The sequence below is a fragment of the Neovison vison genome, chromosome 2 (genome assembly GCF_020171115.1).
Source record: "Neovison vison isolate M4711 chromosome 2, ASM_NN_V1, whole genome shotgun sequence".
In the NCBI taxonomy this organism is placed as follows: domain Eukaryota; kingdom Metazoa; phylum Chordata; class Mammalia; order Carnivora; family Mustelidae; genus Neogale; species Neogale vison.
The window spans coordinates 161,845,751-161,860,762 of NC_058092.1; the positions used below are offsets into that span (position 1 = coordinate 161,845,751).

The 15,012-nt window shown below is 39.1% G+C and overlaps 1 protein-coding gene across 6 annotated transcripts in view; it reads left to right on the forward strand.

Annotated features, from left to right (window-relative positions):
• Positions 1 to 15,012, forward strand: part of RYR2 (ryanodine receptor 2) — a 535,490-nt gene that overhangs the window by 435,356 nt on the left and 85,122 nt on the right. For 4 of the 6 annotated variants that reach the window (XM_044239419.1, XM_044239420.1, XM_044239416.1 and 1 more), the window contains 3 exons: positions 1,456 to 1,507; positions 6,208 to 6,261; positions 7,500 to 7,523. In XM_044239419.1, the coding sequence (XP_044095354.1) occupies positions 1,456 to 1,507; positions 6,208 to 6,261; positions 7,500 to 7,523 (130 nt within the window). The remainder of the gene's footprint in view (positions 1 to 1,455; positions 1,508 to 6,207; positions 6,262 to 7,499; positions 7,524 to 15,012) is intronic. The other 2 variants (XM_044239421.1, XM_044239417.1) reach the window with 1 other exon arrangement.

Sequence of the window (15,012 nt, forward strand, 5' to 3'; positions counted from 1 at the left end):
TTGCAATTTCATCTTGTTCTTGTTAGGAGAGAGAATTGTTCCGAGATAGGACCCAGTTGGCCATACACCCAGGGGCCAACGTTCGTTCAAGTTCAGGCTTTCATGTCTGTCCATGAGTCCCAGTTATTCCTAACAATTTTGTCATTAGCTGTTGCAGTCGATCCCAAATCTTATGAAATGATTTTTTTTCCTCTGTCCCAAATGGCCTTTATAAAGAAAACAAAAGAGCCCAAAGCAAATTCCAGTAGGAAAAAAAAAAAAAAATGTGTGGAGACCACTGGTGACCCAAACTTCCTGTGTCTCCATTGTGCAGTGGGTCTTAGGAAACCTTTAGAGGCGGGTGAACCATCATCTCAACAGGAAGTTTCTTTGACGTCTGTTCTGGGGCATTTTCCATTTTCCATGGCTTCTGTAGTCTTATTGATGTGAATTCACTGAAGCCACAAAGGCCGAACCTCTGTGTGGTTAAATCTCTATGTCCTCAGATGCCCGGTAATCCACATGGGCTCAGTGTCTGCTCATAATGGGGAGCACTGCAGAGATTCTGTGATGAAACCTTTCAGAGGCTATAAAACATTTATCTGCCTCCCTGTGGTGCGAAAGGGAGCCTACTTTGCCCTAGGCTTCACTCATTCCTGCAGAAGCTGGAAGATAATTTAATGATCGGCCCCACCCCTATGAGTCTTTTGAGAGTCTAGATGAGTTCATTTGACCTCTCTGCATGCCATAACAATGCACATTTCTCCCTCTTAGCCAATGTGATCCATCCTCCTCTCACGATGTCTCTCTCTCTCTCTTATTATTTCCTAACTAACCAAATCATCTCATCCCTAAGCATAGAGCAACCCTCTGTCTGGCATTGTCAGGTAATGAGGTATTTTCCTAAGTGCATTTTTCTGATGGCTGAACCTTAAAACTGCTAGAATAAGTTTGCAAATATTAGGTATTTTTTGGGAAACCTTTCTTCATGAATTAATGGTTTCTGTACTTCTCAAGAAGATATTAAACACATTTCTTAATGGTTAGGGATCCCTGTGACTGTTGTATTTCTGAACACTATAGTAGCATAATAATTGGGGGAGTCTTTTCATCAAATGTCAAATCACACTTCTGCTGTCAGAATCCCCTACCTCTTTGAACTCGGTTGTTTCAGCTTGTGTAGTTTCAAGAAAATTAAAGCTGTTAACATTTGTGTGTAAATCAATAGACCATTTATTCTGTGAGACTTGAAGGCCTCTTCGGGAAGGTAAGATGGGTCAGCTGTTTAGGTCGGAGATCTTTGCCGTCTGAGTCTGCCATATTTTTTGAATGATGACTTTGACTAGGTTTTGCATTTATTTCATTTTAAAAAGGCGTACTGGTTGAAAAATAAAGGTTGTTTTATACAGTGATGGCAGTTTTGCATCTGACTAGGCTCCTACTTAAAAATTCCTGTTTTCTTCTTGTTTCTCATAGCAAACTGGAGGAAGATTTTTTATATATGGCGTATGCAGATATTATGGCAAAGGTAAGTAAAAATATCTTGATTTTAGTGTTTAATTTTCATAAAGAAAAAATCATTTTCATCAGACAAGGGATAAAGAATGTATTCTTTAGAAATATTTTTGTGTCCAAATAAAATAATGTTAAGTCCTAGAAACCTAAGGGGTATTAATCTTAATTTTCCACTTGTTGCATGAGTCTCTGTTCTGACTTCCTTGACAGGTACTCATTGTTTGCTCTCTTGACATTTTACTTATGGGTAGCTCGTTAAGTTTCCAAACATTCATTCATTCATTTAACAAATACTCATGGGGCATCAAGGTGTTGGAGGTAAGATGGTGAAGAAGAATGAAATGCACACACTCTTCCTGGAGTATATAGTCTCACGGAGAAGGCAAAATTGTAGCAGGTGATTGCAGCAAGCTCTACTAAGATTAATGGTAGAGGCGCTATCAGGGGTATAGGGAAGAGGTTGCACAGGAGAGTAGTGAGGGTTACTTAGGCTAAGGTTTAAGGAAGTCCTTGACTGCCTATTGACGGGTGGACCATGCAACAATAGGACCAGCTTGTGTGTACTGAGTCTTTATTTCATTTATATCCCACAGTAGAGGGTGAATGAGGGGTGCATTTAAAAGAGGAGTCAGGGTGTCTCTGAGGCCTCTGATGTAGGCGACTGGGAGCACAGTGGTACCAGATACTGAGATGGGGAGCACTCAGTATGTAGGCCTGGAATGAAGGGGAGAGATGGCAAATTGCGTTTTGGACATGTGAGTTAAAAATGCCTGTGAGACAGCCAAGTGGAGAGATCAGATATGTGATAACACATTCAAGTCTGACATTCAGCCTCTCAGGGATGGCTTACAAATACAGATTTGGGATTTATCTGCATTCGAAGGGAATCAAAGCTGTAGGAGTAGATGGTCTTGCCCCAGGCAGAGAAGGTATCATGAGAGGGAAAGGCCCATGACCACTTCTCTAAGGATGTGGGTATATTAGAGATGATAAGAAGAAAAGGAACCCATAAAAAAGGGTTAGGGAGAGAATCGTTAAGTGTGAGCATATATAAGAGCTGTGAGTCTTAGTGGGGACTCAGCAGAACCATATGCTGCTAGGGGTGTGGATGATCAAGGTGAGGACTGAGACTTTAGTCTTTAGACTTTAGACTTTAGACTTAGTGCATGTGTGTCATATGACCACGGTAAGATCCGTTTCAGGACATTATGGAGAGAGGCCATAGGAGGTGCCAGTGCCATACTGTAGGGAAGCAAGTAGAGATTCACATGTGAGGGGATGTGGCCTAGACATTTCTTTACTAGAAGATTGAGAGAGGGGAGAGACGATATGAAGTGACCAATATCTAGATGGAATTGTGACATTGAGGGGGATTATCTTTTTTTGTTTGTTTTCTGTTTGTTTACTTTTATATGTGAGAGAGATTTGAACATGCTTCTCTCCTAGTGGGAAGGAACCAAGAGAGAGGGAAAGGGGGTCATTTGTGGGGGGAGGTCTTGAGTGAATGGGAGCAGGGGGAGAGGACACGTTACCGAGCATCAGGAAAAGCTGTGGCTTTCCAGCTTTCTTTTACACCATAACCCCCAGTAGGAAACAGATTTACTCAGTGTACGTATGGACACGTAAAATTGGTTTGTTGAAAGAACATTTTCATGAAATTATACCCTTCCTATGAGCAGTAGAGCCTGAATTTTCTATTCTATTTAAATTTAAAAAATTATTTTAGCTCCTGACTCATTAAATAGATTCTGCATCCAATAAAAGAGCTGAAACCCATAGTTTGAAAAATGCTGAGTTAGAATGCCTGGGTGGCTCAGTTGTTAAGTGTCTGCCTTCGGCTCAGGTCATGATCCCAGGGTTCTGGGTTTGAGCCCTGCTTCGGGCTCCCTGCTCGGTGGGAAGCCTGCTGCTCCCTCTCCCACTCCCCCTGCTTGTGTTCCCTCCCTCACTGTCTCTCTCTGTCAAATAAGTAAATAAAATCTTTATTAAAAAAACATAACAAAACACTGAGTTAAAGGATAAAAGAGGGAAGGATAGGAGCGCCTGGGTGGCTCAGTGGGTTAAGCCTCTGTCTTCAGCTCAGGTCATGGTCTCAGGGTCCTGGGATCGAACCCCATATTGGGCTCCCTGCTCAGTGGGGAGCCTGCTTCCCCATCCCCCTGCTTGCCTCTGCCTACTTCTTTTTTTTCCTTCTTCTTTCAAAGATTTTATTTATTTATTTGACAGAGATCAGAAGCAGGCAAAGAGGCAGGCAGAGAAAGAGGAAGGAAAGAAGGCTCCCAGATGAGCAGAGAGCCCAATGTGGGGCTTGATCCCGGGACCCTGGGATCGTGATCGAGCCAAAGGCAGAGGCTTCAACCCACTGAGCCACCGAGGTGCCCCTAAACTTCACATTTTTAAAAAAATTTTCATTTATTTATTTATTTGTTTATCTGATAGAGCACCAGGGGGAGTGGCAGGCAGAGAGAGAGGGAGAAGCAAAGTCCTCCCAGAGTAGGGAGCCTGACATGGGATTCAATCCCTGGACCCTGGGATCGTGACCTGAGCCCAAGGCAGATGCTTAACTGATGGAGCCACCCAGGTGCTCCTAAACTTCACATTCTCAAGAGACAGATTAGTGTTCTAATTTGTTTAAATAGTAAACATGCTTGTTTACTATAAATATAAATATAATGCCTGTGCTTTACTTATATTTCCTAAAGCAAAGGAAGGACAGATAAACCAAAATTCCTCTGTGTGAGATGCACAGTATTTACAGAGGACTACAGGTTTGCCTATCAGATGTGTTTTGCTCAGGTTTTCATGGTTCTTTTTCTTAGATTTTTGGCTAACTGATGGCATGAGAGCCAAGGTGACCTTAGCACATAGCAGAACATTCCCCGCAGTCTTGATTAAATAATTAACAACATTGTTTCTGTAGGGAAACGTGCTATGGGACTCCTTTTCCAAATAGCAGAAATGTTTATTTTCCTTTGCAAACTATGTTGTCAGTCTTCGTACTGCAGAGTGGAAGGGGTGATAGTATTTATTGAGGGAACAAAAGACTATGACAGACCTTTAGAATCTATCATGGTGCGGGCAGAAGGATCATATTTTCTGCCCTCCTCCCATCTCCACTTCAGCTCCATACTCAGAATACTGGGAATGATGGAACTGAAACTATTCTTCTGATTTGTCACTTATATTTAATTCCTTGCCACATTCACTTCAATGATATACTGAGGGCTTGAGACCAGAAGAAATCCTTAGAAGGGTTGGAACAATCTCACCTTAAAAGCTATAGGTTTTGGGGCACCTGGCTGGCTTAGTGGGTTAAAGCCTCTGACTTAGGCTTGGGTCGTGATCTCAGGGTCCTGGGATCGAGCCCGACATCAGGTTCTCTACCCAGTGAGGAACCAGCGTCCTCCTCTCTCTCTGCCTGCCTCTCTGCTTACTTGTGATCTCTGTCTGTCAAATAAATAAATAAATAAACAATCTTTAAAAAAAAAAAAAAAAAGAAGCTATAGGTTTTTTTTCCTGCTGTGGCTTTTGGTTAATGCCAGATTCCCTTGGTCAACATGATTCTTTTTATTCCCAACCAGAATAATTATAATAGCAGTTGAGATTTATCTAATGCTTGTTATTTTTCAGACACTTAAACAGTTATGCCACCAACTTACGTATGTTAATTCACATAATCCTCCCAGGAACCCTGGTCCTCTTTGTCTTATTTCTACCTTGAATATGAGAAAAGGGATACCCAAAGAGGTAAAGAAACTTGCCCTAACCTGAACAGCTAATAATTGGCAACATCAGGATTTGAAGCAGGCCCCCTGTGTCTTCAGGCTATGTTCTTAATCAGCACACCACTCTCCCTTAAATTTAGGAAGCAAAACCTTTAGCTGTGGCAATTAGATAGGAATAGATGCATGAATTAACGTAACTCCTTTATCGTTTCTGGGAAAATAACTCAATGGATTAATCAGTTATTTTTCTGTAAAATAATGGTATTAGTAGCAGCTAGAATTTCATTTTCCTCCTTCGGACCTATTACAATGAAAAAGGAAGGTAAAGGATTGTAAGAGTCACTTTAAACAACAGACATGCTTTCTTTCAATTTTAATTCATAGTTGTTATTGCATGCATCTATATTTGTACGTTGTAATGGCAACAGAAAATAAGAGAAAACAAGAATCCTTGTCTTTTTTTTTTAAGATTTTTATTTATTTGGGTGCCTGGGTGACTCAGTGGGTTAAGTCGCTGCCTTCGGCTCAGGTCATGATCTCAGTGTCCTGGGATCGAGTCCCGCGTCGGGCTCTCTGCTCAGCGGGGAGCCTGCTTCCCTTCCTCTCTCTCTTCCTGCCTCTCTGCCTACTTGTGATCTCTGTCTGTCAAATAAATAAAAAATCTTTAAAAAAAAAAAAGATTTTTATTTATTTATTTATGAATAAGAGGTACATGTACTGTGGTAGAGATCTCCCCAATATCTCCATGCTGTGCCTGAAATTGGCAGTTTAATTATTTTGATTTTGTAAAAGCGCAGTATAATTTTTGGGGGGGTCCTGAATTCATTGATCATGCCATCTGCATTTACTGTATCTAATATATCTGTTTAAACGATGTCCATGACTACTTAATACAGATAATTTGGTTTTCATGCTACATTGTTTTGTACTTTCTGCCTCAACGTTTTTGAATCCTGCTAACCTTTTCTTAATGTTTTCCATGTCTCAGAGTTGTCATGATGAGGAAGATGATGATGGGGAAGAAGAAGTGAAGAGTTTTGAAGTAAGATGGATCTTTCTAGATTTGTCTTCTTTTCTACTTTGGAACATTGTTTCATAGCTTATAACTGACATTTATGTTTCTTGCTTCATGGCTTATCGCAGCTTATTGTGTCAAGGAACTGCATGTCAGAAGCTGGATGGACAAATCTGAGTCCTAACATTTGCTAAAGTTAAGACCAAGGAACATAGACTAATGAAATAATCAAATAAAATCCATATGTGCAGAATGAGTGTCCCTGAGAACGCTCAGAGATGAGAGTGCTTCAGACTGTTCTCATCTCAGTGAATGTCATGATCTGAAATTTCTAGTGGACGTATAAGGAAAATACTTACTGAACAGCAACATGACATCGAGGTTTTAATTAAACCCTTGGTTGGCTGTTTTTCTTCTGAATTGAAGAAGTCTTAAAGATCTGGCCTCTTTTGAATTCAACCCAAATAGGTCACTCATTCCCTGTACATATGTACAGACGGCAACACACTATGCCAATTTGCTTGCATGAGGTAGGAGGGCATATATTGCTAGGACTATGTTCTATTGTACGATTGTTACAGATGTTCTCAGCTCCTAAATATCCAGAAAATTAGAAATACTGCTCTATGCTAATTAGCCAGAAGGAAAGGAACTATTATTTGACCCCATTTGTTTAGATTTTACTTTTGCTTTCTATGAAGAAAAGAGTTGTTGCTAACTGCCACTTTTCTCCATTTCTTTTTCTTTCTGTCTTTTTTTTTTTTTTAAGAATTTTCAAAAAGAAGTGGAAAGAAAGAGATACTTTTTTTTTTTTTTCTATTATGTATCTGGATTTTGAGCTAGAAGTCTGGAAATCTATTAGTAACTGGCAGTCAGTCCTTAATGACAGTGGTCCCACTGAAAGGTACAGGTTGAGGGGGGACATAGAGTAGGGCCCCTTCCAGGACCAATTTGATGTGGCATCTCTGCAGCATTGAAATCAATGCGTAGAAAATATAAAAGCTAGTCTGAGAACAACCCATGCTTATTGCTGAGAAAAAAAGCCATAAGATTAATTTCCTATGTGACACTATAATCTTTTCTAATGTATGTGTGTCCTATTCTCAAGTCCGTCTTTATTGATAAGAAACTGAGGTAAATTAGAATGAGCTCTGAGCAGCAAGTAATACTGTGTTTTCTGAAGTGCACACCATTTATGGTCTACCAGTTGTCTTCCGAGCAATTGTTTATTGCTATTTTGCTTCTTGTCCTCATCCTTCCTTAAGGCCACAGGATCCCAACGCAGCAAGGTAAAACTATATATATGTGTGTATTTGTCCGGGTCTGAGTTTCAGTTTCTTGTGACATTTACCTTTGTTAGACCCAACATCTTGGATTCTTTTGTAATAAACGGTCTTGCAATCTTTCTACAAGTTTGTAGCTCCCGTGCAATTGGTCTCTTCAGTACCCCTTCCTTGACACAGGTTTATTCTTCTTGGAGTTTAAATAACTCATAATTTGAAATTTCATCCTACGTGTGAACTCTGGGCCGCATGCTGTGCTCAGGTAAAAAGGGGCCAGCCCTTTAGCTGACTAACTCTTAGCTTGGGACCTTTCAGGACTGCAATCTGGCCTCATCCCCTCTTGATGCTTATAAAATACAAGTCTTGTTACTCAAAAAAAGACCAGATAAAGGGCATCACTAGTGAGATTGGGAAAAAGTCTGTTTTCCCTTTGTGTTAGCAATATCTCCATTTAGTAATTAGAGATGATATTCCATGATGTTGTTGTTGATGTCAGCATTTCATTACAGAAGAACTTGATGATTATTTCTATCTCTTAATATATTTTGAATAGCGAAGTGCTTGGAATATTTGCTAAAAGAAAAAAACATTTTTTCGAGCATCAGAAAAATTTTTTTCTTTGATAGGAACCCTGTTAAGCTTACATTTTATTTTCATGAGACTAATTCATAGGAAAATTGACCAGAACATCCCAGGGGAGAAAAATATCCATCGTGGCTTTAGTTAAAAAAAAAAAAAAAAAGAAAGTGCTGTTAAACTGAATTTAGAATGTCATGAAGAATCTATTTAGAAGAAACAAATGATAATATTTTAACTTAGTCTTATATTTTGGAGGAATATATTATTCTTACAAATTTAAAAATTTGAATTCATACAGCTATCAGCTTATAGCTCTAGTAGATGGGTAGACATGACAATAATATTTTCTGGGCTTAAATCATAGGTAATAATGAATGTGATACTAAGTTGATATTTATGCCTTTATCACTAATTATCTCAAATAGAATTTGGATTATGGAGGGTTAAAAATATGAAGGACCTCCTGACAGTAGCCAAAGATTTGATGTTCTGGCACCAAAATTTGTGCCCCAAGCATGTATTGATATCTGTGGGATAAGGGTAGATAAGGAAGGTCAGAATCAGAAGGCATTGCTGGTTAAGAAAGCCATCATCCTCAGAAAGAGGAATGTAGTTTCAGGGGAATCTAAAAAGCAAATCCAGTTTGGTAAATAGGGTCAAATTTGGTGACATTAGAGAAGTTCCCAATTCAGAAAGAAGTCTAGGAATGGCTAATGGAATCAGCTTTTAGCATCTAGGATTCATGTTAGAGTGAAGTCAAGAAATCAGGTGAGGATATGGAGCCTGACTGAGAAAACAGGCTGCATGTCCCAGGTTCAGAATGGTGGGCAAGACATTCACACAGCAGTGTGAAGCCTGGCGACTAATCTCAGGAAGGAGACTAGAAACCAGCAAGTATAACCATCCCCCATGAAACAGGATTTTGAAGTTTCTTATGATCGCTACTTGCGGGCATAACACGGTAGATGAGAGAGGGGAATTTGTACTTTAACCAGATATTTTACTGAATTTCCATGTGATTTGGGACTATGACTTACTATGTATGCCTAATTTGTGTAGCATGCTACTTTCCACAAAATATTTGATCTGTGAGTAAGCAATGGAAATTGAAACCAAGTTGAGAAACAGATGTGCAGGTGCTCGCCTGTGAAGATACTCTTGTCTGAGGTTGACTCTGTGATACCAACAAAGCCGCCGAAAATTTGACCAGACAACTGGATTATGACTTTCTCTTTATAAATTGAGTAACATACCAGACCTTTTAGTTGAAGTGTCTGGTTGTTTAATATCATTTAGAGATAGTCTCATAGTGGAATTTTTCATCTAAGGTATAATAGATCTGAGAGGCTATCTGGCAGTTTCAAGAATTCTTAAATTATGTTAAAGAAATTTCGGGATAACATAAAGCATGTGATAATTGAATTTTATTCCCATAACTGACTGATTATTAATAGTTGCTATACTTTCTGCTTAAATTCTGTATCTGTAAGTATTCAGTGACAATTAAAGGGGCATTTTTAAAAAGGGGCATTTTTAAAAAGGGGCATTTTTAAAAAGGGGCATTATAATTTCCTTGAGGGAAGAAACAAAGCTTAAGGAACATGAAACATAGGATGTGGGGACTAAAATGCTGAGTATTTGCTAGCTCTTTTCTTATTTCCCTCACATCTATGTTTTACTGATAGGATTCTGCTAAAACTTGCAAAGAGATTTAATGTGATAATTTAATTCCCTGCTTCATCAATAATATATATAAATGTTCTCTACAACTATTTATTTTAAAACTTTATTGCTTATTTAGTTACATATATATAGCTTTTTTAGATTCGGGACTACTACATCAATACTAAAACTACAAAAAGGACTATTAAATCTTATAAAGAGGCTAGGAGTAACTGAAAGGGAAGAAATATCTTAGCAGTGACTCAAAATGTTCATTACTACAGTTGAGTGCATTGTTCAGCTTTGACTTTTTATAAGCCAAAGCAAAAACTAATAACAACAAATTGATAATGTTGCAAGTCAAAAAACTTCACTTTTCTGAGCAGCGTGGGTTTTCCTCACTTAGATTCACAAAGAGATTTGGTACCAGAACAAACCACAATTTTAAACTATGATTTTTACAAAATACGCACAAACATTCCCCAGTGAGTGTGTGGCATTAAATGCTAATTCTATGGAAGCATTTCTGTGGACTATGATGGTACTATAATATAGATTTATTTCTTAATAAAAACCAAAATTAATAACTGGAGCTTAAATAAACCAGAGGAATGGGGTACTGACTTGCCTTCTAGACCATCTTTCTCAAATATTAGGCAAGTTGCATCATCCTTTGGCAAATGCCCAATTTCTAATTCAGAGATGAGTTCTCTGCTGCGTCCCTGAGGTCTTGTTATTCTGTACTGTTGATTAAAGAGAATAACTTGTGTCTTAAATACTAAATATGCCTATGGCAGTGTTGACATTCTGTAATAAAGGACTTAGGAAACCAACTTATATTCTGTCCCAGATGGGCCTCAGGCATAACTGAAATGACATCATACCTGCTAAAGTATTCAGACCAATACCAGCTCGTATTCCAAAATATGCATCACCAAATATGGAAGAATCAATTTAGGCCCCAGTGCGTTAAGGTCTGATGTTATATAAGCTCTACCCAATGACAAAACCACCTTTGTCTGGCCCCTCCAGTGGTCCAGTTTTGAACAGAACTCCATTCCTCGGCAATGCTGCGGCAACGAATTTGCTGTAAGATGTACTGTCTCCACCAGCTGTGTAATGTGATCTTTGAATGGGTTTATTTAGTTCTGTTCATGGGAGCAAAGCAATTTAAATGAGAAGGGCTCCCTGAATCTTACCAAAGACAACTAGTTTATATAAAAATAAATAAAAGATACAGCTTTGAATATAGAACATTGAAGCAATGATTCCTTTTATCAGGTACACTTAATAGGTACTTAGTTTCTCTTACAGGAACACTGTGGTATCCAAAATTGGGTCGAAAGTGCTGAGTTGTTATGCTACTGTTGAATGGTAGAGGGGGAGGGAGAAGGAATTTTGATGGCCACTGTTCTCATACCTCTTGCTGAAAGCTGCTAACTGCATTGTTATATACTGAAATTATCGGCCTCAAGTAATATCCTCATGTCTTAGCCCAGGTTCCTTAGAAAATAGAGCAAAGAGATTCTGTGCTAACACTTTATTGGGGTTTAGGCACTGATACAATCCCGGAAGAGTAAGAGTGACGGGGAAAAAGAGAGCAGATTATCTAAGGAAGGAGGGAGAGCAAATACAAGGTGGTGCGTTCTTGAGCTGACCGCGCCTGTTCAGCATCGTGTCAGACGGCCCTAGAAAAACCACATGTATGCATCCGGGAACAGCGCCTCCTAGGGAAGAAGGATGAGCACTGGTTCTGTCCCACCTCCTTTCTTTCTCTGGTCAGAGGGACTTAGTTTCTTCATACTTCCTGTTGTTAAGCAGATTTTCCGTGCACCTCCTGGGGAAACCAAAGGCAGCTTGGGTCCAGCCTACCCAGAGTTCAGGCACTGCAGTCTCTGCATGTGGAGCCTCCTAAGTGGGTGGTAGAGATGGTAGGAGCCTACTTTTATAACCCTACTCTGAGAAAGGCAAGTTGCCAAGTGTTGGAGAGAAAGGGCATGTCAGGTGTGATGGAATCCTGATCTTGGCATGAGGAAAATTCCCAGAAAGCACAGTCCCCTAGATCATGTATGGTAATTCATGCATATTGGCTGCATGCACATAAATAGCAAACTGCATAGAACATACACCTGAACATCTAGTTATGCATTTCTCAGGCACATGATAGTAGAACATTGTATGCTATTATTTAAAAACTAATCTCGGGCGCCTGGGTGACTCAGTGGGTTAAACCTCTGCCTTCGGCTCAGGTCGTGATCTCAGGGTCCTTGGATCAAGCCCCACATCAGGCTCTCTGCTCAGCGGGGAGCCTGCTTCCCCCACCCCTTTTTGCCTGCCTGTCTGCCTACTTGTGATCTCTGTCAAATAAATAAATAAAATCTTAAAAAAAATAAAATGATCTCTGTTGACAATAATTCGTCCCATAATGCTTGACTACATTATATGTATAACAGATGGGATACAGCAGAATCATTAAGAGCATAGATGTTTGAACAAACCTATGTTTGAATCCCAGCTCCATCACCTACCTGTGTGACCTCAAGCCTCAATTTTCCTATTTATAAAATGGAGCTAATTATAGTATCTATTTCATATGGTAAAGATTAGATTAGTTAATATGTATAATACACTCAGAGCATTGGCTGTCATATAACCTTCCTACTAAAATCAAGCTAGCAAATCCCTTAGGAAAACTTTCACGAGAGTGAACACAGAACTACACAAGGCACGAGACCTGGGCTCTCATTCGGTGCTGACTAGGTGGCCTTGAGTGGGTCACATTTAAATTACTCAGTGCCTCGGTTTTTTTCTTCTTTGAACTAAAAGCTTTGACCTGGATGTTCTTAGGGGTCATGCTCGCCTTTAAAAGTGTCTAATTTGCTGTTCACGAGTAAGTTCTTTTTATTTTTCAGGGCAATTTCTTAATGCTCCTAAATGCATGAATATTAATAGAACCATGGACATTTTGGATATTTTTTTCTTCCAATCTTTTGTGGAAGAGTGAAAAGGGAAATAAACTTCATTTTATTTACACTAGTAGAATCACAATAAAAATGCTTTGTAGACACTAGCCTAGCTTCTGTACATACATATGTGTCTCTACCTTTTTGTAGTTTGGTGTTTAAAGTATTACACAATTATACATGATACAGTAAGATATAGAAGGAAAAACGTTGAGGGATGAGGGGGGTTTGGGGACACCAACTGGAGCCTTCCAAGAATGAAACCAGTGCCTTAGACTCTTGCTAATTAGTGGGGATTTGTCAGCACTGCCGATCCCAAGCTTTCTAGGAGTGAGCATCAAGTCACACAAATTTCAGTTTGCTCTGTCAGTGAAATAAACACAGTCTTCTTGTTTGGAAGAAGCAGAAATTCCTGAGGATCTCTGTGAAGAGGACAACGTGTCCTATAGCCTGTTGTAGTTCAGTAGAGGTAATAATTGAGAATTTCTTTTTTTTTTTTTTTAAAGATTTTATTTATTTGACAGAGAGAAATCACAAGTAGGCAGAGAGGCAGGCAGAGAGAGAGAGGGGAGGAAGCAGGCTCCCCGCGGAGCAGAGAGCCTGATGCGGGGCTCGATCCCAGGACCCTGAGATCATGACTGGAGCCAAAGGCAGAGGCTTTAACCCACTGAGCCACCCAGGCGCCCCAATTGAGAATTTCTTGATAAAGTCCAGATGTCCAGGTGACATCTGAGGATGGCTGAGCAGAGGATAAGTACCAGGAATCTAGAAGAATGAAAACACTATGTTCCCATAAGACAGTCTCCAGAAAACTCCCTAGCTAAGCCGAGCCGGAAATTGGCGGGAATTGGAGACTGTATGGAGTACTTAAAGAGCTCACAGAGCTGTTTCTCAAAGGTCGCTCTGCGGTAGGACCAGTGATCGTGTGTGAAAACTTAAAATTTTAAACACTGAAACAGCTAGTATTGAGAGAACTCAAAATCCACATAATGACTTGTCATGATCCGCTCTATGGTAAAATTTATTCTAACTTCTTTTTTTCTCATAAATTATTCCAACATTTTGGCACCTTCCTGATCCAACTATACCTTCATATTAGAAGAGGTCATCAACCTTATTGTTCTTAGTCTTCTGTTGGGCTAAGCTAGTAGCATTTTCTTTCTGTATTCAAGGCAGTGTTCAGTGTTTTTAAGACTTAAACAAATAGGTAAATGAAAGCTGTTCTAAATCACCTTTGTGCTCAGAATAAACCCCATTCCCTCCGATGATAACTTGGTGTAACTTTGCTAATTTGATACCTTCTGATTTGATAGTTGCTCATTTTCCCTCTCCTACTTTGTAGCTTGTTTGCGAAGCTTTTCGTGATGGAGTATAAATTTTGTCAACAGAACCCTGAAATAGAAAATCATTTGAACACAGCTAGGTTTTATTGTTTCGGCATAGTGCTAATTAGTCTAAATATGGTGAATCCAAGGGAAACAATATGTTAAGAAGCATGGAAGTATAAATGATGAATAAGTAAGCCAAAGTCACACTACACAGTACATCCAAACTTCAGAGCCTCCAACACATTAACTAGACTGCACTTTTCTGCTTTAGAATTTTTGTCCTCTCCGATTGTTTATTAGTTAAACTTCGGGACTGAACCAAAGTTTGCTTTGGGTAAAAATGCATTTCCTTCCTTCCCTCCCTCCCTCCTTCTCTCTCTCTTTCTTTCTTTCTTTTTTTTTTTTTTTTGTGGGTTTTTGTTGTTGTTGTTGTTGTTAAAGAACGAGAACTAGAAACTATGCCTATCCTATTGAAAAATAGAACTCTGAGAGATTATACTATTCAGTATTCAGCAACAAAGACAATGGGTAATCAAGATACGTGAGTAAACTAATTGAGCTTTAAAAGTGAACAATTTGAGAACTATTGTTCACATGTGTATAATTCTTGACTCTGACCATGTACCAAAAACAAACTAGATGTTTCTCACTTTAGTAGCTTTGTAGCTCTTCAAATGAAAAGATAACATTTGTAATTTCAGATTAATTGTACATACTACATGATATCACATTACTTAGTTCTGTTATTCATTCATCAAGTTTTCTTGGACACCAGTTTTGTGCAAGGAACTTTACTGGATATATACTTGTGGTTAAAACAAGCAAACAAAACCTCTGAAGACGCTGTCCTCATGGTGACTTACTTGTAGAAAACTCTGTATACATTCATTTAATCTTCAAAAAAATTTATGAATTTGAGGGACCATTCATTTTTAAACAAAGTTATAATCTTAAGAGTTTTCC